This window comes from Chelonia mydas, chromosome 2, assembly GCF_015237465.2.
Source record: "Chelonia mydas isolate rCheMyd1 chromosome 2, rCheMyd1.pri.v2, whole genome shotgun sequence".
Taxonomy (NCBI): Eukaryota; Metazoa; Chordata; order Testudines; family Cheloniidae; genus Chelonia; species Chelonia mydas.
In genome coordinates, this window is record NC_057850.1 from 234,409,122 (window position 1) to 234,434,513 (window position 25,392).

The 25,392-nt window shown below is 43.4% G+C and overlaps 1 protein-coding gene across 16 annotated transcripts in view; it reads right to left on the bottom strand.

Moving 5' to 3' along the window:
• The window catches only part of PARD3 (par-3 family cell polarity regulator), a 645,228-nt gene that overhangs the window by 315,444 nt on the left and 304,392 nt on the right, over nt 1-25,392 (bottom strand). For 11 of the 16 annotated variants that reach the window (XM_043541454.1, XM_043541460.1, XM_043541453.1 and 8 more), the window contains exon 5: nt 22,053-22,184. The exons of the other annotated variants lie outside the window; for them this stretch is intronic. In XM_043541454.1, the coding sequence (XP_043397389.1) occupies nt 22,053-22,184 (132 nt within the window). The remainder of the gene's footprint in view (nt 1-22,052; nt 22,185-25,392) is intronic. 16 annotated transcript variants of the gene reach the window in all.

Genomic DNA, 25,392 nt, shown 5'->3' on the forward strand with positions numbered 1-25,392 from the left:
TCCTGCGTAAGAAACACATTTTTATTCTCCTAGACTAGAGCTAACTGGATGAACCTGAATTTACTTCAAAGGCTATGTCTACACAGTGAAGAAAAACCTGCAGTTGGCCCGTGCCAGCCAATTCGGCGTCGCAGCGGGGCTCAGGCAGCAGGGCTGTCTCATTGCTGCTTGGACTTCTGGGTTCAAGCTGCAGCCCAAGCTCTGGGATACTCCCACCTTGCAGGATTCTAGAGCTCAAGCTTCAGCCTGATCCCCGTGAGCCCAAGTCAGCTGCCACAGGCCAGCTGCAGCTGTCTAGCTGCTGTGTAGACATACCCAAGGCGACTCAGCCATAAGTACATAGCACCTTCCTGCTGGAGTCAAGCATTTGATTTTCAAGATGGCCCAACAGAGCGCTGCTCCCCACACAGGATCCTGAAGTGTCTGCCACCCTATTTACACACTGTATTTAAAATGTATTCTTTCTACTGCAATCTCTCTCCACTGACCCTCAGGTCACCAGGCTACCGACAGGGCTCATGGGTTAGTCTGGGCAGGACAGTTTCACTATCCCTTGGTTTATTTTATAAAATGTATTCTAGAAGCAAATACAGTACAAACTAGAGCAAACCAAGATAAATAAAATGGCTATCCCAAATAAGGGTATGAGGAAAGCTAATAATTAACACTAATGTTTGTTTTATTCATTTCAAACAGAGATGCTTGCAGATATTTTATTTTTCAACATTTAATTTATTTGCTTTGGATAAATGGATTGAATTTATCAGCAATCACCATAAAAGACAAAGCAGTGGGAAAACATAAGGTTCTGAAATAAACAAAAAATATGGGTTTGAATGAAAATGCAAATTAAGCTCTAATACAGTGGTTGAATATTGGCTCCACTGTGAAGAAACATTTAGAAGGAATCTGAAGCTTAGTACATTTAGGATATATCACTTTATGGGTTTGTTTGTTTGCTCCATGGTGTGTAATTATTATTCAAAAAACAATAAAACTTAAAGGAATCTCACTCATATCCTCTACATGAAGACTGATGCAAATAATCCATTTAGCTTTTCCGCAATGGATTTATGTCCCTTGAGCTCTCCTTTAGCAACTCAATCATCCAGTGGTTCCACTGATTGTTTAGCAGGCTTTCCACTTCTGACATACTCAAAAAATTTTACTGTTAATTTTTGAGTCTTTGGCCGGTTGCTCTTCAAATTCTTTTTTGGCCTCATTATACTTTTATATTTGACTTGCCAGAGTTTATGCTCCTTTCTCTTTTCCTCTGTAGGATTTAATTTCCAATTTTTAATTAATGCCTTTTTGCCTCTAACCTCCTCTTTTACTTTGTTGTTTAGCCATGGTGGCTCTTTTTTGGTCCTCTTACTATGTTTTTAATTTGGGCATATACATTTAATTTGAGCCTCTATTATGCTGTTTTTAAAAGTTTCCATGCAGATTGCAGGCATTTCACTTTTGTGACTGTACCTTTTAATCTCCCTTTAACTAGCTTCCTCATTTTTGTGTAGTTCCCCTTTCTGAAGTTAAATGCTACAGTGGTGGGCTTCTTTGGTTCGTCCCCTTCCCATCCCCCACAAGGATGTGAAATTATATGATATTATGGTCATTACCACGAAGCAGTTCAGCTATATTCATGTTTTGAACCAGATCCTGTACTCTACTTAGGACTACATGAAGAAGTGCTTCTCTTCTTGTGGGTTCCAGAACTAGCTGCTCCAAGAAACACCATCTCATTTATGGTGTTAAGGAACTTTATCTCTGCGTGCCGTCCTGAAGTGACATGTACCCAATCAATATGTGGATAGTTGAAATCGCCAATTATAACTGAGTTTTCTATTTTTATATCATCTTTAATCTGCTTCAGCATTTCGCAGTTATAACCACCATCCTGGTCAGGTTGTCACTAGTGTATTCCTACGGCTACGTTCTTATTATTCAAGCATGGAATTTCTATCCATAGAGATTCCATGGTACAGTGTGAGTCACTTAAGATTTTTAGTATATTTGACTCTATGCTTTCTTTCACATATAGTGCCACTCCCCCCACTAGCACGACCTACTCTGTCATTCCTATATATTCTTTTACCCTGGTATTACCATATCTCGTTGATTATCATCATTCCACCAAGTTTCTGTGGTGCCTATTATATCAATCTCCTCATTTAATACCAGGCACACAAGTTCACCCATATCAGTGTTCAGACTTCTAGCATTTGTCGACAAGCAACTATAACATTTGTCACTTTTTAGCAGTCTGCCATTATGCGATGTAACTGAATACAAGTCTTTCAACTGTTTCTCTTTCGTTCCTACTTGTACTTTAGCAACTTCCATCCCTCTCCTCCTTAGTAGTACATAGAGGCTCCCCCTTAATAGATCTTATCCTAAGAGTTATCTCTGTCCAAACCATATTCTCCTTCACACCTGTTGGCTTTCTCCCAGCCCTTAGTTTAAAAACTTCTTTTTAAATTTTACACACTAGCAGTCTGGTTCCGTTCTGGTTTCTCCCTACACCATTGTCTCACCCATGGATTGAGACTCTGCAGTTCTGCCTAACTAGCCCTACATGTGGAACTGGAAGCATTTCAGAGAATGCTACCATGGAGGTCCTGGACTTGAATCTCTTACTTAGCAGCCTAAATTTGGGCTTCAGGACATCTCTCCTACCTTTCCCTATGTCACTGGTACCTATATGTACCTACCTATAAGATGTTCCTATAAGATGTTTCTTCTTTTCATATAAAAAATACACTGAATTTGCTGAAAAAGAAAAACATTTAAATATTAAGTAATTTCATATGCCAAGCCAAATAGTCTTAAGGTAATTTTAAAATGACCTACTTCAATGAATTAAATAATGAGTGGTCAGGCTAGTCTGCTCCTTTTTTCCTCTCTATTATAGGGGTGAAATGAATATGAGATCTTGGGCTATATCACATAAGCTAGGTCATATCACATAATTCTGTGTACTCAGTGTGCTATATTCAGTAAATCTTACTGTGTTGCTTCATTGGTGTCTTGTGACATTTCTCAAAGGAACCCATAAATTACAGGAACTCCTTTCAGCACTGAATATAACTAAAGATATCTAATAATGAAACTATTGTCCTTAAGCAATAAAATCAAGATGAAGTGGGGGGAAAAACAGACATATCACTTACCTGTAAATTATTAACTCTTTAAACTAATGTTACATTATACAATACCATTCCCTATTACCACAAAGTGGAATCAGGTAATTAAAATGACTTGTCCAGACAAGGATTATGCAAGGCAAGCCCTTTTATTTATTTACAATTATGAGTAGGCTGATTCACTACTACTTCCTCAACAGAGTATACAGACTTGAGTTACTGTCCAACCTCACTCCCTTCCTCGGAATGCTCCTTATTGGTAATTCACATACAGTAACGAACTTCAATAGAGGATTACTCCCTAAGCTTAGCTGTCCATAGGTTTTCCCTCCAGAATCTACTTTGTCATAATATTCAGACCCCCTTTATTATCCTGGTTGGAACTACCAGGATCCATCCGCTAGCATGACTCAGCAGCAATTCTCAGGAACCCACCTGAAGCTAGAGTGACAACAGACGAGCCATGACATCCATGTTAAAGCAGTCTATTTCGGTAGAACAAAGAATATTGAAATGATAGCACCAATGTATATACCTCTGCATATACATCCTGTTTCCAAAATAACATTAACCATGTAACCATTAACCACCTCAGTGAAAAAATGCGGGAGTACACTAGGGTGAAAATTTGGGAGGTTCCGTTTGAAAGGACTTCAGTTTCTACACACACGATTTCTTACCCCTTGAATTTTACTTTGAGTTCCAGGCTCAAATAAGGCCAAAATCTCAAAGTGACGTTCTACTGAAAGCACCAACTTCCACTTGCTTTCAGTGCAAAACTGCGAACTTCACTTAAAAGGTTCACAGACCCCAGCAAACCTGACCTGTGATTTGATTTTGCAACAAAACTAGGGAAGTTTCCCATGGTCTTGGGTTGTTCTGCCCATATCTAAACATTGCTTTTTCTTGTAAAGGATTTTAAGAAGGAAAGAAAAGGAGCATGGCAGATAGGAAGTGGGAAGATTCACCACAGGCAACAGCACAATAGCAGGCATGAGCCAGAAATGTGACAGACGGGCAAAGAGACAGCAAACAAGAGAAGTGAGAGGAATGTAAAGTGCAAGTAGAGGAGTAGGAGAAAATGAGCAACAACAAGCATTAAAAATGTTATACTTTGAAACAAAAATGTGGGATTTAAAAAAAAATAACTACAGTGTAAATAATTGTTATTAAAAATCCTTGGTTTAAATTGCTGGAAAAGAAGGTGCCTGGTGAGTACATTGTGAATTTTAAATGAAAAAAAAAAAGCTGTACTACAGATGTAATTAAGAAAATTGGTTTAATACACTTAAAACTTTTAACCTTCCTGGTCTTTGAAGCAGATACAAGAACTGCATCTGTTTAAGGTTTGTATAAGAGAGTTACAATACACTGAAAAGTTTTACAGCGACGCCAGCCAATGAAATAAATTATCTTAATTTGGTTAGATCTATATTCATTAACTGTATTACCCACCAAGGGAATGAAGACAAATTTTAATTTTACTAATGTATTTCACTTAAGCATTGCTTTGGCACTATAGTAATTAAGGGCCCTGCTCAGCACTGCTCACTCTCTCTTCACTAAGGCCATATTCTCACTGAAGTCCCAATGGGAGCTTAGCCTAAGTAAGGAGTTCTGAATTGAGCCTCTAATAATTTTAGTGAAGTATGGAACTGGCGTTCCATGGGACCTAATGTAGAAAATCTGAGAGATCACAGACTTTTAACCATTAGTGTCGCTAATAGTGTTGAATAGTAATAATTTATAAAGCACTCCCACCAAGACACTTGGGGATGCTATGCAGTAGCACAAACACATTATAAAAATAATTAGAACAATTGTATAATAAACCATCCTTAGAAAACTTGGAATGAAAGTGAACGGAGGACAAGGGACACAAGACAAGAAAGTAGTAAGGATATTACAGTATTTGTGCATCCAAAAGTGATCATGCTAAAAAATAACCCTGCTACATGGAGGGAGGAGATAACAAACTGTTGGTTTTTAAAAGAAGGGAAGGAAGAACTCGAACAGAGACCATCCTTGCAATGGCACAAGAACCTCAGACTCAAGCACCTAAGACTCAGAGGGGGTTTCTTTAAAGACAGGAGGTGTATGAAGACTGATACCCATCAGATTAAGTTCAGGAAGGCAGACTTGAATACAATCAGAGCTGATATTGCAATGGGATATATTTAAAAAAACAACAAAAACTGACTAGTTGCAACAATGATTTTTCTTGCAATTATATTACGCCATCATCACGTGTGGTTAAAAAGTGAGTGCTATAGAATCTACGTCCATTGTATGGTACACACACAAAATAAATAAGTATCTGATACGTCTCCTTTTTTTCCCCCTGTATCAGCAAAAAGCTGAAATCCCCAATCCCAACCATTTTTGGTAAAAGAAAAAAAAATTAAATTGTTGAATATGAACAACTCTTCATACAAAGATCTAAATTCTACCCCTGGATTCCCAGGTGCAATTCTCTCTGTTCTCCAAGGCCAGCGTATGTACCGCTACGTGCAAGTGTAGGCTGTGGCCCAAAGATTGTCTCTCCTATTTAAAGCACAATATGAAATGATAGATGAGATACTGTTTATAAAAGCTGAACTATTCTTGTTGTCCCTAATCAGTTTATTCCGTCTGACTGTCTAATAGAAACTAAAGCCCCACTCAGCCACACTGAAAAAACTAACCAATATACATGATTGTCATTCAAATGAGATAATGGATAAACTTTTAGGTAGACCTGATTAACCACTTTACCACATATTTCAAGAACTTCATTGTTTTTCACACAGGACATATGTGCACAGAGCTCTAAATTCTTGTTAAATAGGCTTTTTTAAAAATATCTCACAACAATTTAGAATGCAATTATTCCTTTTCAGATATTAATACACTCAGCCCTAATATGAACCTTTCAATTTTGAACTATAAAGCATTTGTATACATATAGATATACAAAAATACACACACACATCTATATATGTGAGAGTAGATATAGATGGGGCAGAGAGTTATATATATACACACACACACACACACATATATATATATATATACAGGTATGTAAACACACACACAAACATTTTCATATAAAGCTATGAAATAATGAGTGGTATTCCACTACTTCACATGTAAACTTAAGAAAGGGTAATGCAAGACCATATTTTAAGACCCACAGAAAATACATGCTGTGCAATGCTTATCTTATATTTCAAATCGCTGGATCTGATTCACTATCAATATGACAGGTTTCAGAGTAACAGCTGTGTTAGTCTGTATTCGCAAAAAGAAAAGGAGTACTTGTGGCACCTTAGAGACTAACCAATTTGAGCATGAGCTTTCGTGAGCTACAGCTCACTTCATCGGATGCATACTGTGGAAACTGCAGAAGACATTATATGAAGACTATCAATATGATTTGGATATTTTTCTGGTTCTGATGGAAAACAGAAGTTACTGGCAGATTTCTCTCTGATCTCATTACATGTCCACCACTCAAGTTTTTTTTTTAAACAAATGATTTTCATTCTTGGAGCATCCAGCTTTGCTATCCCTATACTTCCCCCCTCCCTCCCGTTGGCCACATAAGAAGTACAGCCATACCAGTTAACAGCATAAATTTTTTTCCTCGCTTGCAGTTTGGTTCCGATTAGTAAGGAATATGAGGGCAGTAAACTACATTTGGTTTTATGAACACTATTTGGATTTCCTTGCCAGCTACCAAATGAATCCAATTCACAATGATTGTTACAAGCCCAAATAGTGTTCATAAAACCAAATGGAATCCTAACTGGACACAGACATATTCCCTAAACTGTTACAAAGTGTGGACATCAAACCTGGACAAAGGATTCCAGTAACAGCCTCACTAATGCCAGAGACAGAGGCTGTATCACCTCCCAGATCTACTTGATATTTCTCTGCTTACACATCCAAGGATCACGTTCACCCTCATAGCTGCAGCATCACATTGGGAGCTCACGTTCAACATGGCCCTTAAGTCCTTTTCTGAGTCACTGCTTTTCAGGATACAGTCCCCCATATTCTCTTTTACCTACAACCTTTAGTAATAAACAATCCCTATCAGTTATTGTAGATGAAGAGTCAGAACTATCTATGCAAATAATCATCACTGTACAAACTACATGTTCACATACAGGAGTATTTAACCAAAAATAACCCACATTAAATGATTAATTAACTATTCAAAGTACATGAACTACTCTAAAGAGATTTAGCAATGTCTGTCTTGACCAGCAATGTTTATAAAAAGTACTGGCCAAGTATTTCTTGCTTCATTTTTCCCAAATAAACTTTGCTTCAATACAAATTTTGATTTTGTTTTGATATGAAAAGCTTCAGCCTTCATAAAGTCCTCCTTAATGGATTTTCTCCTTTGTCCTTCCTGGAATGAATGCAAAAGTCATTCCCAGTTATGATTCTGCTACAGACACCCGGAATACCAATGCTCATCTACTTTAAATTTAAATATCCCAAATTTTGCCACAAATGATTCTTATATTTAAAAAAATCCCTTAAGACCTGCTAAAAAAAAAAACATTTATTTACTCTCAAATATGACTGAAATCTGACCTGTTCATTTATTTGTAGTTTATCTGAATGCTTCGTCTTTCACTTATTTCAAGTTAAGGTTGTATGGATTCTACTATAAAGCACAAAAAAGTCCTACTACACAATGGATGTTACGTAACATTTTTCATACATCTACAGGTAATATGGCCCTTTTTCGGATTCATGGTGATGTTACAACAAAATGTTAGGATTACTTTTCCCTGGAAGAAGGTTAAGAGACTAATTCTTTTCTCAAGTTACAAGGCCCAATCCAATCGACTTAAATGGGATTGCACTGGTGTAATAAATGTTAGAATAATGTAGCACACAGTACGTAATATCTTTCATCACATAAATAAAACTAAAAAGGTTTAAAATGTTGATTTAGGATCGAGACTTTAAAACACTAAGTAGAGCACTTATGGCCTTGCCCCTAGCCCACTGAAGGTAATGTGAGTCTTTCTAGTGACTTCAGTGGACCCTTAGCTCTTGTATTTCATCTCTCTTGGTGATTTTATATTCAATGTACCAAACAACACACAAATGCCCATAAATTATGAAGGACAGTTCACGTACATCCGACGCCATCTTGAAGTATGTGGGTTCAGGCGGAAGGAGGACAATGGGTCAGATGACATTTGCAGGGATCAACTAGGTCTGGTTTCTGCTGTAGTCTGGTACCTGCAATTTCAGATGTGGGCGGTGGGGTTGGGGTGCAGTGACAATGAGCACATTACATCAGAAATTGCAGGCACAGGATCCTGCACAGCAGAAAGGTCACAAGACATCCAGGACCCATTGTGACACCATCTTTAAAACAGATCAGAGAAAAAACATACATGGTAAAACAGGGACGAGACAATTGATGAGGCAGGGAGGGGGTCAGAACAACAAAGGTCTGTGTGTAGTCATTCAGACATACTTGAGGCTAAACTCTTGGATCTGGCTGAGCTCTACTTGATATAGGATCGAGGGTAGTGAAAGGGAAAGGTGCCCCAAGCCACCTTTACACCTCCTTATCTTGGCACCATTCATGAACTTGCATCTAGCTACAATGGCCCCCACTGAACCATTCTAGCAGCCAGGAATCTCCACTTTCCTCTGACTACATCCCAGAATGCCTCAGCTGGCCACTGAAACCATATTTACAGCTCCTTTGCATTACCACACCAGTACAAAGTGGCCTATCAGGGCGAAGGAAGTGCATATCCCAGGACAGTGTTTTCATTACTGCCTATCTCCTTCATTTCTCAGTTGTGTTCATACTTAAAGCAGACATTCCTCACGGACAATGACGCGTGACAGATTGACAATATCCTGAACAACCTTATGGAATTAAGATAAACTTTACAGAATTAAGTTAAACCTTATTGAACGAGGTTTAATTCCTTTGGGGTCCATTGTATTAAAAATGAAATTGTGAACGTGTAATTGTGGAAAAAACGATTCCTTACCTTCTTGTAACTGTTGTTCTTCAAGATGTGTTGTTCATGTCCATTCCACATTAGGTGTGCGCGCATCGCGTAGGAAATTTTTCCCCTTAGCGGCTCCCGTCGGGCCTGCGGGGCCCTTGAGTGGCGTCACTGCGCCATGCATATATACCCCTGCCACCCGACCCCCTCCGGTTCCTTCTTGCCGGCGACTCTGACAGATGGGAAGGAGCGTGGGTGGTGGAATGGACATGAACAACACATCTCAAGAACAACAATTACGAGAAGGTAGGTAACCATTTTTTCTTCTTCGAGTGCTTGTTCACGTCCATTCCACATTATGTGAATCACAAGCTTACCTCTGGAGGAGGGTAGGAGTCATAGAATCATAGAATATCAGGGTCGGAAGGGACCTCAGGAGGTCATCTAGTCCAACCCCCTGCTCAAAGCAGGACCAATCCCCCATAGTTGCCCCAGATCCCTAAATGGCCCCCTCAAGGATTGAACTCACAACCCTGGGTTTAGCAGGCCAATGCTCAAACCACTGAGCTATCCCTCCCCCCTAGTCACAGAACAACTGACTGGAGGACCGCTCTGCCAACTGCCACGTCCTCTCTGGCCTGCTGGTTGACCATGTAATGGGTCGTGAAGGTGTGCACCGAGGACCTGGGGGCTGCTCTGCAGATCTCCTGGACCGGGACCTGTGCCAGGAAAGCCATGGAAGTCGCTTGCGCCCTGGTCGAGTGGGCCACGACCGCTGGGGCCGGAACACCTGCGAGCTCATAGCACGCCTGGATGCATCTTGTAATCCAAGATGAGATCTGCTGCACCGACACCAGGAGGTCTTCCATCCTCTCGGCTATGGCCACGAACAGCTGCGCAGATTTACGAAAGGTGAGCTCCAAATAGAACGCCTGCGCCCGACAGACATCCAGGGTGTGTAGGCTGCGGTGACTCGGGTCCATATGGGGTTTTGGAAAAACCACCGGCAGACAAATATCCTGGCCCAAATGGAATTGCGAGACCACCTTAGGGAGGAACTTGGGGTGCGGTCGGAATTGCACCTTATCCTTGTGAAACACTGTATACAGTGGCTCAGAGGTGAGAGCCCTCAGCTCAGACACCCTTCTGGCCGAGGTAATGGCCACCAAAAATGCCACCTTCCCGGAAAGTTGGAGGAGGGAGCAGGTAGCGAGGGGCTCAAATGGGGGTCCCATGAGCTAGAGAGGATCAAATTAAGGTTCCAAGGAGGGACTGGAGGGCGTGAGTACGGAAACATCCTCTCCAATGCTTTAAGGAACCGTCCCACCACTGGGTGGGAAAACACTGAGACCCCCGAAAACCCCAGATGGAAGGCAGAGATGGCCGCCAGGTGCACTCTGAGTGAGGACAGGGCCAGCCCCTGCGGCTTGAGGTGCAGGAGGTACTCGAGGACGGCTTGCACTGGAGGCTGGCACGGCCGCACCTGTCGGGGCTCACACCAACACAAGAACCTTTTCCACTTGGCCACATAGGTAGCCCTCGTAGAGGGCTTCCTACTGCAAAGCAGAATCTGCTGCACAGGAAGGAAGCACTGGCTCTCCAAGGCGTTTAGCCAGAGAGCTTCCATGCCGTCAGGTGTCGTGATTGCAGGTCGGGGTGGAGAAGCCGCCCACCATCCTGCGTGATGAGGTCCCGGTGTAGGGGCAGGACTACTGGAGCCTCCACCAACAGCTCTAGGAGTGTTGTGTACCAGTGTTGGCAGGGCCACGCCAGGGCGATGAGGACCACCACTGCCCTGCCCCTGCGTACCTTCAGCAGGACCTTGTGTACCAAGGGGAACAGGGGAAAAGCATACATCATGCCCCCTCCCCACGGGATAGCAAACGCATCTGCGACTGAGTCTGGGCTGTGGCCCTGGAACAACCACAACCGCAGGCACTGGGCATTGGCCCTGGTGGCAAACAGGCCTGCCCAGAGAAACCCCCAACTGCGGAAGAGCGAAAGCACGACATCCCCTCCGAGCAGCCACTCGTGCATGCGATACGAGCTGCTGAGGTAGTCCGCCAGCTCGTTTCGCACCCCCGGGAGATACGACACCTCGAGGTGAATGGCATGAGCTATACAAAAGTCCCAGAGGAGGAGAGCCTCGCGACACAGCAGCGAGGAATGGGCCCCGCCCTGCTTGTTTATAGAGAACATGGCAGTAGTGTTGTCTGTCAGAACTGTCATGCTGTGACCACTCAGAGTGGCGTGAAAGGTCTGGCACGCTAGACGAACCGCCCTGAGCTCCTTCACGTTGATATGGAGCGACCAATCTGCTCCGGATCACAAACCCTGAGGTCCCCCAGGTGAGACCCCCATCCATGGTCTGACGTGTCCGTCACCAGCGTCAGGTCCGGTTGTGGGGCGGCAAAGGTGATGCCTTCGCAAACCACAGGCTGGGACTGCCACCACAGCAGGGACTCCAGCACATCCCTTGGGGTTGTCACTACCAAGTCCAGGGGGTCCCTCCCTGGGCGGTACACCTGCGCGAGCCAGGCCTGCAGAGTCCTGAGTCTCAGTCTGGCATGCCAGACCACATGCATGCATGCTGCCATGTGGCCCAGCAGCTGCAGGCAGCACCTGGCCGTTGTCATTGGAAACTGGTGCAGGGAGGCCACCGCTTGCTGGTTAGCCCAGAATCGGGATACTGGAAGGCTTGCCCTGGCCTGCACTGCATCCAGGACCGCCCCTATGAATTCCACTTTCTGTGTGGGCACAAGAGTGGACTTGTGGACGTTGACCAGGAGCCCCAGCTCACGGAACAATCTCAGGGCCACCTCCATGTGGCCCCGCACTTCCGCTTCGGATCGACCCACCTGGAGCCAATCGTCAAGGTACGGGTAAACCCAGACCCTCTGCCTCCGTAAGAAGGCCGCCACCACCGCCACTGCATTTTGTGAATACCCGTGGGGCTGCAGCTAGACCGAACGGGAGAACTGCAAACTGGTACTGTTCTTGGCCCACGGTGAAGCACAGGAACCGCTCATGTGCTGGGTGGATGGTGATATGAAAGTACACGTCGTTCACGTCGAAGGCAGCATACCAGCCTCCCGGATCCAGGGAAGGGATGATGGTGCCCAGAGAGACCATGCGGAACCGGGCCTTGACCAGGAACTTGCTGAGCCCACGCAGGTCTAAAATGGGAAGAAGGCCCACTTTGGCCTTGGGAATGAGGAAATACCGGGAGTAGAACCCTTTCCCCCTTAGGCCATGCAGCACCGCCTCTACCGCCCCTGCCTCCAGCAGCAAGTGAACCTCCTTCTCTAGGAGATGGTCGTGAGAGGGGACCCTGAAGAGGGACAGGGAAGAGGGATGGGAGAGAGGGAGGGAAGAGAGGAAGGGAAGAGAATTGCAGCGAGTACCCGTTCCGTACCGTGTGTAAGACCCAACGGTCTGACGTAATGCAGGACCATGCACAGGAGAAACGGGCCATGCGGTTCAGGAAACAAGGGGATGGATCTGGTGACTGATCTGGTACACTGTCCTCGAGCACACCCTCAAAAGCCAGGCTTAGTGCCCGGCTGGGATTTGTGCTGACCGTGGTTCTGACCCGGCACATTATTGTTATTATTGCACCATCTTCTGCCTCACCTACAGTAAGGTTCACGCCTATGACGAGGCTGGTACTGGCGCTGAGGGGGAGGCTGCAGCTTAAAGGGCTTCCTCTGCGTCACTGGGGTGTGCATACCCAGCAACTTAAGTGAAGCCCTCGAGTCCTTGAGGCTATGCAGCCTCACGTCTCTCTGGTCCGAAAAGAGCCCGGACCCTTCAAAAGGGAGATCCTGAAGCGTACTCTGGACCTCGGGGCAGGCCTGACTCCTGCAGCCACGCCGAGCACCTCAAGACCACCCCCGATGCGATTGTTCTGGCCGCCGCGTCTGCTGAATCCAGGGAGGCCTGGAGAGAGGTCTTAGCTACTGCCTTGCCCTCGGCCACCAGGGCCGTAAACTCCTGTTGGGAACCTTGCGGGAGGTTACCCTTAAACTTCCCCACCGCTGCCCAGGAGTTAAAATTATGCCTGTTGAGGATGGCCTGCTGGTTAGCGATCCTCAACTGAAGGCCCCCTGATGAGTACACCTTTCTGCCAAAAAGGTCCAGGAGTTTTGCCTCCTTGGCCTTAGGTGCCGGAGCCTGTTGTCCATGGTGCTTCCTTTTGCTCACCGCTGAGACCACCAGGGAGCACGGACTTGGGTGGCAGAACAAGAATTCATAGCCCTTTGACGGGGCAAAGTACTTGCGCTCCACACCTTCGGCCGTTGGAGCGCTGGAGGCCGGGGTCTGCCATATAGTCTTATAATTCGACTGGACGGTCTTAATGAGCGGGAGCACTATTCGAGGTGGACCTTCAGGGCTCAAAATGTCCACCATGGGGTCCTCCTGCTCAACTGTCTCCTCGGCCTGCAACCCCAAGTTCTGGGCGATCCTATGCAGTAGCTCCCGGTGGCCTCTGTGATCTACGGGTGGAGGGCCGGACACTGCTGTTCGTGCCACTGCCTCATCCGGGGATGACGAGGAGGTTAGCAGCTGCTCAACCCCCTCTGGCTGGTCCTCCTGCTCCCCTTCCCCCATGGGAGGGGCCTCTGGCTCGGGCCGGGGCGGGAAACCTCGGTGCAGCACTGGTCTCAGTGCTGGTCTCTCCGGTTTATCCTGGGGGGATGCAGGAGGCCTGGATACTGTAGCTTCCAGCGCCATCAGGCATTGGTGCAGGGACCGGGACTGCTGAACCAAGTAGCTCGCCCTGGACTGGGCCCCTTGGCACCGTTGATAGGCCCAAGGAGTCCAGAAGGGCCAATGACCTGGCGGCCCCCATTGGGGGTGCCACCCCGTCTGAGGGTCCTTGCTGTCCAGAGCATGGAGCGAGTAACTGGAGTCGGCACTGACCGCGAAGGCCACGGCAATGCCGACGATCTGTGCCGGTGGGAGGTCGACAAGCGGCTCCTAACGGAACAGGAGCGAGACCGGTACCGATATTGCCGGGACCGGGAACGGGATCTGGACCGGGACAGGCACCAGCATTCTCGGGACCGGGATCGGCGTCTGCGGGAGTTCTCCGGTGAGGGCCGTCTCGACTCCTCCCGGTGCCGGTCTCTAATCGGTGCTGGAGAGCGTCGTGCCTCTTCCATTACTTCCTCGCTCCGACTCACTCCCGGTACCGCGACCTCCTTCTGAGCCGTGGGTAACTGGGAGTCCGCAGATGTGAAGCTCAACTGGGACCAACTCCGGGAGCGATGCCAGGACGGTGTCCTTGAACAGCACACCATTGCCAGTTTACCCCTCAACGGCACCCGTGGCATGGGTGCCGGAGGATTCTCCCTGTACGGGAGGGGGCTCGTCACCGACAGCTCAATGAGGTCCTTTGCTGCCTCAAAGGTGCCAGGAGTGGAGGGCTGATCCATTAAGTCCTTGAGCCCATTGTCCGCACTGAGTCACTTAGGCCTGGGCTCAGTGGGACTTGTGGTGCTGAAGCCACCTGTGCCAGCGCCGGTACAGCGGCCTTTCCACTCTTATTGGTGCTCGGGGCCTTGGAAGACGCCGGCCTCCTATTTGGGGAACGTCCGCGCTTTCCTTTTGGCTGCGCCGTGGGCCGCTCCAGGGAGGACGAGTGGTGCCGGGGCCTAGTCTGGCGCTCTGGGACCGACAGCTTTCTGTGTTTAGCCGGTGCCGGGTCTCCTGACAGCTCTGGGGCACTACGCACTGAGGAAGCTGGAGCCGGTGTCGGGCGCTCCTGGCCCAGTGGCTACAATGCGGCTTCCATCAACAACTGCTTTAAACAAAAGTCTCTTTCTTTGTTTGTTCTTGGTTTGAATGCCTTGCAAATCTTACACCGCTCAGTTTGATATTCTTCCCCCAGGCAACGTAGACACGAGCCATGGGGGTCACTAACTGGCATAGGCTTGCGGCATGTGGCACAAGCCTTTAAACCTGTGGGCCTGCGGCATGCCCCACGGCCCGGGGCAGGTGCTGGGTGCCTCCAAGCACCTAATCACTTAAGTGTCCACAACAAAGGTATGCTAACTAACTGATAACAGCTATCTATGAGAAGGATGAGAGCAGTCCCTTAGCCTAAGAGAGAGAGGTTGTTCCAACGCCACCACGGATGGTAAGAAGGAACTGGAGGGGGTCGGGCAGCAGGGGTATATATGCACCGCGCAGTGGTGCCAATCAGGGGCTCCGCCGGCCCGACGGGAGCCACTAAGGGAAAAAGTTTCCGACACTCGTGCACGCAACGCACGCACACCTAATGTGGAATGGACGTGAACAAGCACTCGAAGAAGAATAGTCTGTGTCTTTTCTAGTAGGGATGGGGATGCTGATGTATTTCCTTCATTATCAGCCCTTGGAAGCCACCTCTGGAGAGGTGCACACACACTACGCTCAAATTGGATTCTCTAGGGACTAACAGACAAAGAAAGGATTGTCTGATAAATAGCCTGGTTTTAAACCAGCTCACGGCCCTCTTCCTCAGCAGCAAACAGACAAGATCCCTGTCCACAGAGGAACTGAGTGAAGGATTGGAAGGACTTGGCCTACTGAGGCCCCATAAGACTATTTTGAGATAAAGCTGTGATAAACTTGGGACCACAAAGTAAACCCCTTTGGGTGGGGAGGAGGTTGAAGGACTGCCTCTGTCAGAGCCCATGCTAGAGTTGAGGTGATCTCTGGTAAACTTATTGGCATGCGTGTAGGTTCTTTTATTGTTTTCAATATGTTTTCTCTGTAGAGCTTTTACTTTAAGAATAAAATAGGCTTGCACTAAAAGAGGGATGTGGTATCAATAATCTTGGGCAGTCACACTGTTAACCATCTCTGAAGAAAAAGCAAACAGGTGTGCTTGGGCAGCCTCTCTCTGCTGTGAACAACACAGTGAAGGAAGGGAAATGTGCAGCCGGGACATACTCAGGCGAGAAGGGAGTGAGACACAGGTCTGCACCCACAAAGGCAACAGCCGGGAAGCTGAGAATGAGTGCCCTTGCTGGACCACTGACAAGAAGTACAGGTGCAGCTGCCCTGAACTGTGACAGCAAGCTTTAAGTTTTAAATCTGAACAGCACTAGTTCAGAGCCCAAAAGAGGGGAAAAAACTACTCACTAATTCCTGTAAGCATAAAAATCACCAACTTTTAACACTATATAAACACAAAAATGGTGAAACCATAAAAAACAAAATAAAACCACACCTTGGAGCCAAGAACAAGCCTGTGAGATGCAAGCCAATGACAAGAACTTGAAAAAGGGAACTAAGAAAAGATGAGAGAAACTCAGCCTTAGCTACAGTGCTAAGGCAAATGTACAGTTCAAGATCTGGTGGCTGCTTATATCCCCTGATAGATGAATACCATCTCCTTCTCAAGTAGATGGCATCATACAATCTTCCTACCGTTGCTTCAGGCTCAGACTCTTTGCAGCATTACAACCCACAATACCATTCTATCTCGTAATGTCTGAAAATTTTTAAATGGTAGATTTATTCATATTAAAAATAAGCATTCAGTTGCTCAAAACAAAGCTGAACGCAGGTACTCTGTGCTTGGAGATCAAACACTAACAATATTTGCATGTCAGATATCATTGCTAGGAAAAGAACCAGAAAGACCACACAGAGATTACCTTTGTATTTCAGTGCTGACAGCTGTCACAAGCAAGAAGCTAACTGTAAGAGGAAGGAGGCAGCTAGCGATATGTTTAAAGCGAAAAGAGCTCTGCCCAGCTTGATCTACTATTCTATAAGTTTCCACCACAGGAGGAGAGCAGAAGTAATTACCTAACTTCTTCTTCCCCATCCCCCATTTTCGAATAGGGAAAAATCCATTTTCATTTTCTGTATTTAAAGAATACTGCAGAGCTTCAGGGATTTTGCTATTCAGCACTGTTCATCAGTGATGACCATGAATGCGCATTTCATCTTCTAAATTTGATGCTTTCTTAATTTTTTTTTAAAATGCTTGTTGGAAAACTGAATTTATGTTGAGCTGTGCTGAATAAGCCACTGTGTATTTTGAACAGTGCTCGATAAAGTATCTTGCTTTTATTCATTAATGAACACAAATCAATTTATATAATTCCTATGCAGTTTTAATTTAATTGAATGCTGTCCTTTAGATTTGCAAATGGCTTTTCTGATCAGCTGCCTTAGAAATTAAACAATCAAAAATATAACTCCCTTTCCCTCCCCTTCTTCTGCTCGACTACCACATAAAACAGCACAGAGTTTTTAATCCTTTTAAAAGGTAGGGCCTCTCCAGTAAAGCAAAGAATATACTATTTTAGTGTGATATTTCTTATGTAAACTTGATCTTTGCCAATTTCAATATTTGGTTATAGAAACTGAAATGACCACGCCATAGAATCTGTATATGTATTTAAACTTTCCACCAAATGTTAACTTTAACTCTCGCCTTCTCCACTCCAACCTCCCCACTGTTATGACCTCTACAGTTAGATGGCATTCCCCAATCTTTGAATCCAATCCCGCAAACCGCTTCAGGTGGGCTGAGCTTTTTAGTTAGTTATTTTATGATTTCTCAATTGAACAGTGGTAATACTATGCATGTGAACAAATTTTGGGAAAATTGCCAACTATCTTCAACTGATTCTTTGGAACAAGTCTGCTACTGGGAATTCTTAAGAAGAAAAGTTTAGAAGCACTACTTTCATTTAATTTGATTCCATAAGAAAATTATACATTTCTAATTATTATTTAAAGGGATAAATAGTAGAGAGTAACGAACACTTTATGTTAACACTACTTTGAAATCTATCAGAGTGAGCTTGTCTGCCCAATGAAACAATAGAGGCCCATATCTTCTAGAATGGCTTGTTAGTTTACAGCAATCTATGAAAAATTTGAAAGCTGAAACTGTCTGAATTTAAACCTTCAAATTCCTGCTAGCAAAGGAATTCTTCAACGTGCAACCAGTTCTGGCATGTCTTATTTTATGGGTTGGAATAACAAACTTTTCTGTAAGTTAAATTTGTTGATTCTTTCAGCGAATAGTTTAAATCTTTTGTAAATGAATTGGGAATGATCCCTAAATTGAAGTACAGATTCCTACCCATCATATAGAGCCATGATTCCCTAAGACAATTCAGAAGGCAGACACAAATCTTTCATCTTCTTGGATGTCCCACTTCAAAATGTAGTAGAGGCCTGGTAATGTACCACAGATGAAGCTAATTGCTATTTGTACTATATATTTTCAAGTGTCCCTCCGTACTGAGGCCCAACATCCATCGTAGTATACAGAAGCAGAGCTTTCAGAGTAACAGCCGTGTTAGTCTGTATTCGTAAAAAGAAAAGGAGTACTTGTGGCACCTTAGAGACTAACCAGTTTATTTGAGCATGAGCTTTCGTGAGCTACAGCTCACTTCATCGGATGCATAGCATATCGTGGAAACTGCAGAAGACATTATATACACACAGAGACCATGAAACAAAACTTCCTCCCACCCCACTCCCCCGCTGGCAACAGCTTATCTAGCAGAAGCAGAGCTATTTCTTTAACAAGTGCCAGTATTGACACCAACAGAAGCCGGGTATATTACTCCTTATATCATCCTATAACAATCTCACTGCAAGATCACAGTCGGCTCTATAGGGGCCTGTATGGGAAATGAGATATGTTTTCTCTCTTGTAAAAATACCTTTATCTCTCTGGCACCTAGTGGCTCGGGTGGGGGGGGGATTCCTGATAAATGAAGGGGGGGGCTGCTCCCTTTTATGGACACCCAGCCAACCAGTTAGCTATAAAGCCCCTCTTGGTGGCTGCTGGCTTCACCTGTACTTGGGGGACATTTTAACCCTTTGAAGAAAAGGGAGTGGGCACCTGACCAAAAGAGCCAACGGGAAGGCTAGAACTTTTTAAAAGGGGAAAAAAGCTTTCCTTTTATCTCTTGGTTGTTCTCTCTGAGCTGAAGAGACAGGGACAGCCAGAATGCTGTGCAAAGTTTGGACCAGGTATGAAAATTCATCGTCCATACCCAAGAGGATTCATTGCGACAGGGAATGTTTATATAGATGCGATTAGGTTTATTTCTTTTATTTTCTGTAAGGCTTGTGGACTCCTCTGTGTGAACCCCAGATGTTTTTGTGTGCTTGTAACCTTTAAGCTGAACCCCCAAGAAAGCTATTTTGGGTGCTTAAGTTTTGGAATTCCTCTTTTAAAATCTAGCAAAAGCCGAAGTTCCAGATGTACTTTCTTTCTTTTTGTTTTTAATAAAATTTACCTTTTTTAAGAACTGGATTGGATTTTTGGTGTCCTAAGAGGTTTGTGCATATTTTGTTAAATTAGCTGATGGCAACAGCTAATTTCCTTTCTCAGCTCTTCCCTTGGGGGGGGTTGTGAAAGGTCTGAAGGGTACCCCACAGGAAGGAATTCCCAAATGCTCCTTCATGGGATCTGAAAAGGAGTTTGCATTTAGGTGGTGGCAGCATTTACCAAGCCAAGGTTAGAGAAAAACTGCTACCTTGGGAGTTTAATACAAGCCTGGAGTGGCAAATATTAATTTTTAAAATCCTTGCGGACCCCCACCTTCTGCACTCAGAGTGCCAGTGTGAGGAATCAGTCTTGACAGGGGGTCTTTAACATTAGTAATCCTGGTGAGTTGTTAATGAATTAATTGTGCTCCTCAAAGCAGAATCTCACAACATTTAGCTATCTCTGAAGGTTACCAGGACCCTTTGGGAAGTTTCCTTTCTTCCATATGTCAAGAGCAAAAGGTGAGGCACAGGATTTACACGTATACAAAATAAGCCTTGCCTTAAGTAACACAGTTCCAAAGGAAATTCCTCCAGTGAGCAACCTCTCTGGGACCAACACAAGTGAACCTGGTACTCGCTTCAGTTCTATGAAACCAAACAGCTATATTAGAGCACAGCTATATTCTGGCGGCTTCTTAGCATTGTCATTGCACTTGGTTTGTCACCAGATCCACAGCCATTTCTGGTAGCTGTACTAGCATAAGTGAGGATACCAGCTCCACCGCCACACCTCTGTAGAGTATAGGGATTAAAGACACCAAATGACTTGGCTAGGCAGATTGGTAGGCCACACCATAGGCTAGACACTTAAATTCTTCCTATTTGCCTTTTTTTTCTTGTTGCTTATTTCCATTTGCAGAGCTTCTACTGCCTTGAGTGTCTCCCAAAAGAAAGGTAAGTGAAAAGCAGAGGCTCGGCAAGGAAGAGCCAATTCAGAGTGCTGCAGGAAACTATTTACTCACCTTATGTTCTGAACTAAAGAATTCAGAGCATTTTAAAATCCAAAAGACTCTCTTATGATTCCATACTACGAGCGGGACAGGACAGAAGAGTCCCTTGGACAACCCCACTATCTACTTGAAACTTCTTGAACACTGCTTCACAAACAGAGGGGACTTGTTGCTTAGTTATTATTCACTGTGCAACATGTGCTTATATTCAGTAAGTTCCAGTTTGCTTATTACCAAGCATTCCAAATTTAATTTATTAAATGAAAAAGCATTATGTTTATCCAATGAAACATAAAGGGCTCAGAGGGACATTCAAAAGGATGTTAAGTTTGAGAAAAGAAGTAAACAGGATTTCCACCTGCATCCACTCTTTCATGTGTAAGGCTCTTCCCCTCCCTCCCCAGTGCTGTGCTTCATTCCATTCTCATTATGGGTTTCCTTCCGCTGTTCATGCCCTGTTAAACAGTTTTCAGTCTAATTACTTATCCTGCTGATATGAAATCACCAAAGGATCCCGCTCTTCCAGGTACATGTGACTTATTAACATCCAGAATGTAATGAATGGATCATCTCTCTCATTTTAAAAAAAACTGATCACAAGAAATAAAAATTTTCCAGCTACAGAAATTAAATCAGTTGACTACAGTTGTTTAAGCAGGCTTCCATAGCATTATTTATTTACCACAAAGTTGGGTAAAGTGGGTCTAGTTACTGGACTGTGAGCAAAACTTCACAAAATACAACATTTATTGGAAAATAGATGTTTAAATATGCAATATCACTGACATTTTCTAGGAAGGTTAATTTTAAGATTTCTAATCCAACTCCTTTTGCTGAGACAACAGCTTATTTAAGTACTTCAATGAGATTCTAATGACTCAGGAAGGCATGCCTCAAAAATCAAACAAAAAACACTGCAACAGGAGATTGCTTACAATCTACGGCACCAAATCTACAACACATAATTCAATCAGCAAATGGTTCCAAATAACAAGTTTGCAATATGGATATTTACTGAACATCAAACTGATCAAGCAACAGTGATATCAAGCAATCTTGATCTTCATTTTAAGTCTTTCAATATTCATAACCATGAGATGCTTAATAAAGGAGGAAAACATTAGGCATAATTATTTATTGTGTGAAAAGAAAAATTTAAAACTGGTAATTTCAATATAGTGGCAATAAAGGCAAATAACCGTTATGACTTTAAAGCCAGAATCGAATGACATGTCACTGGTTCAGAAGAATAAAGAGCATTTAAAAAAAGATATGCAAAAATAGATCCTTAGTTAGTTAAATAGCTTTGTGAGTAACATTACTGGCTTTTCAGCAATAAAATTTACTTCAAAACAACAATCTCTAAATAAAACAAGCCTGCTGATACCAGCTGTGAAGAAGAGTAGCAAAGAATAGCAGTGCTCATCAGAACACTCTCCACGTACTGTATAAATGAGTGTATGGCTCAAAAATGGGTGATATTTCCTGATTTCTACTTTTAGTCCTGATGAAGTTTTTGGAAGCAGAGGAATCCCAATACATATTTACACTCTACATATCTGATGCGAATACCCATGCTTCCAGAACCATTATCAATTAGGAATTTGTTTCTTTGTAATATTTGTGGACTAACATAAAGGTTAAATTATTAAAGTAATATATATATTAATATATATTACCTGTTCTTGCCTCTCCAGCCACTTGTCCACCATGGGATGACTGGCACTTAACGATGAGCGAGCATTGTCTCTCTGAAACTGGTTAGACCAGTTACTAGTATCCCGAGGTAAGCTTCTGTAGTTTTCATCTTTCTATTTCAAAAGAAACAAAGAAAGTGTCTTATAAAAAAACACAACCAGTCCTTGCACATTGACAATGCAGCTGGTTTTTAAGATAATATGAAAGAAACACTGAAAAAGGAGAAAGTGAATTTGGACAATTACACTGGAAAGATGCATATATAATTCTATTGCCTTGAGTCTGTAAACAACCATTTAATTGCAAAGACTCCCTTCTTATTTAAGCCAGTAAATTTCGAACTAAGCTTTATGAGGGTCTCCTGCACCAGCTTGTGCTTTCACAGTCTCTTCCAACTTAAATTTCTACTGGATGGGTACATATTTCAGCAACATTTTCAGGGTCTCAGAGCAACTTTTCCCTCCCTAGGCAAATAAACTACAAGAGGAGACAGCCCATTACTACTTGGGCCAAGCACAAGCAATAGGGTGCTACCCTAGGCAAGTTAAGCATTATAACATACCTCCTGTGCCAACACACACACACTTACAGGGAAAGAAAATTGTAAAGGACATATTGTAGGGCATAATATGAAATGCTACAAAATGAAACCTTCCATACATAAATGGGATATATAATGAAGTTTTCCAGGCAAGATTTCTGGTATAACACAACTTTTTTCTTAAATATATTGCATTGGAGTGTTAATGCCTCGTGATTGACAAGTTGTTTACTAAAAATGGACTCAGTCAGAAAATTAACTTAAGCATCAAGAAATTAAAGCATGAATTGAACCAGACCCAGATATCCTTGTAACAAAATTCCTGTCTGAATTCAAATAAAATTTTCTAGTACACTAATTTACCCAGGCATAGATCAGTCAAAAGTGGCAAAAATATAACTCAGGTTTTTCAGAGTGGCATATTGAGGACTATGCTGGCAAAAATAGATGGTGAGGATTCTCTCTTTCTTTTTTAAATCAGAAAGTCTGTTAGTTTACTTGTAGAACTCTGCTGAAGACAAGTTTATTTAGCAGTGCTATAGAAGGCAGCAAGGAGTGTGTAATGAATGGAATTCTTTCTGTGGATTTTCTCATTTTATTTCCCTCTTTCAGTGAAATGGTCAGTGCAATTACTGTGAGCCAAGAAAATCAACTGTAATCATTTTAGGTGGTGGAAAAGTACAACAAAATCACAATCTGGATGAGGAAATAAAAGAAATATGATTTGAAATGAAGAAAAACCACAATTGGTCCATGTGTCATTGATTAGTCCTTGTCATATAACAGACCTTCAGCTAGTCTGAATAAACAGACATCCCTGCCTCTTATGTAAGAGATGCATTTTGTTTTTATTTTTCATATATAATTCTATTATGATTGATCTATATTTACACGGTTTTCAACACAGCCTTTTAAACAAGAGTTTTATCTATTCTACACAAAACTCCTTCCCCATTTAGTCTCCATTAATCATGTACAAAAAGTAAAAGCTCTTTGTGAGAACAAAAGAAAAAAAACCCAACAGCACTATCATGGCCTGTATTCCAACTTCAGCTGAGCACCAAAGCCTAGACTCTGAATTTAACTAGATGTTATTCAAGACCATCGCTTTTGCTTACAATTAAATTTTCATAGTAATGTCTCAATCCACTAAATCAGGAACGTTATGTGACAGCACCAGATATAACCTAACATCTGTGGGTTTGCATGGAGTATGCGCCAAGATATTTGTGTTTTGACACTGCACTAGCAAATAGCTGAGTTTTCTGTCAAAATTTGGGCATTAATGTTTGCCTTGTAGAAAAAGGTGTGATCATTCCCCTCTATTCAGCACTGGTGAGGCCTCATCTGGAGTACTGTGTCCAGTTTTGGGCCCCACACTACAAGAAGGATGTGGAAAAATTGGAAAGAGTCCAGCGGAGAGCAACAAAAATGATTAGGGGGCTGGAGCACATGACTTATGAGGAGAGACTGAGGGAACTGGGATTATTTAGTCTGCAGAAGAGAAGAATAGGGGTGGGGATTTAATAGCTGCTTTCAACTACCTGAAAAGGGGTTCCAAAGAGGATGGATTTAGACTGTTTTCCGTGGTACCAGATGACAGAACAAGGAGTAATAGTCTCAAGTTGCAGTGGGGGAGGTTTAGGTTGGATATTAGGAAAAACTTTTTCACTGGGAGGGTGATGAAGCACTGGAATGGGTTACCAAGTGGAATGGGTTACCTAGGGAGGTGGTAGAATCTCCTTCCTTAGAGGTTTTTAAGGCCCAGCTTGACAAAGCCATGGTTGAGATGATTTAGTTGGGGTTTGGTCCTGCTTTGAGCAGGGGGTTGGACTAGATGACCTCCTGAGGTCCCTTCCAACCCCGATATTCTATGAGAGACATAGGCGTATGTACATATGGGGTATGTGTGTTCATCCTTTTCTGCTAAAAGTAAGCATCAAACACTAATACTCCGGACCATTTGAAAGTAAGCTGCTTCTCCCAAAAGAAGTTAAGTTCCTCTATACAAGGTTATTTTTCCCAACACAGTCCCACAGCTGATACCAGCATTTAGCTGCACTGGTGGAAGCAAAAATAGAATGCTAATGAAGACCAGGTTCCCGTAGCTGCTGGTGCTTTTACAATGTTGTTAACCTACTCAGAGCAAGTAAAAAATGGAACTGTGGTGTACCTAGTCCACATGGCTGCGATCACCAATAGAGCTGAGAATGTGATACCAACAGTGGAACACTTTAAGAAAACAACTTAGTACAGACAAACCATAGACATTTTTTCTAAAATATCCCACTATCCATTGCTGCCACTGGCTGTTCTTCATTGGTGGTTGCAACAGTGAACACTAGTGTAGACAAGGCTGGCCACTGGCATTTTAACTAAAGTCTGATGTAGTCCTGCTCTGAGCAAGGTTATAGAAGAGTACTTATGCTGCTGGTGGCCAACGGGTGTCCTATCTACAGCAATATTTCCACCACTACTCCCACTATCAGAGCTAAAGAAATAGCAGGAAATATTAGGGAGAGGAGCAGAACTACGATAGATGCAGTTTGCACATTCGGAGCCACTGAAAAAATAAATTAAAATAATTGTTCTAAACTAAGATAAAATATGCAAACACATAATCAAGGAACCTTTTTAAAAATTATCACCCATTCATTTTAAAACGAAACAAAAAAGCATTAGCACGCCAGTTTCCTCAGACATGCAAACATGGTGCATGTCACTTTAACTGCAATATCACATAAAAACAAGATTTTTAACAAGGTAGCCACCAGGGTCAT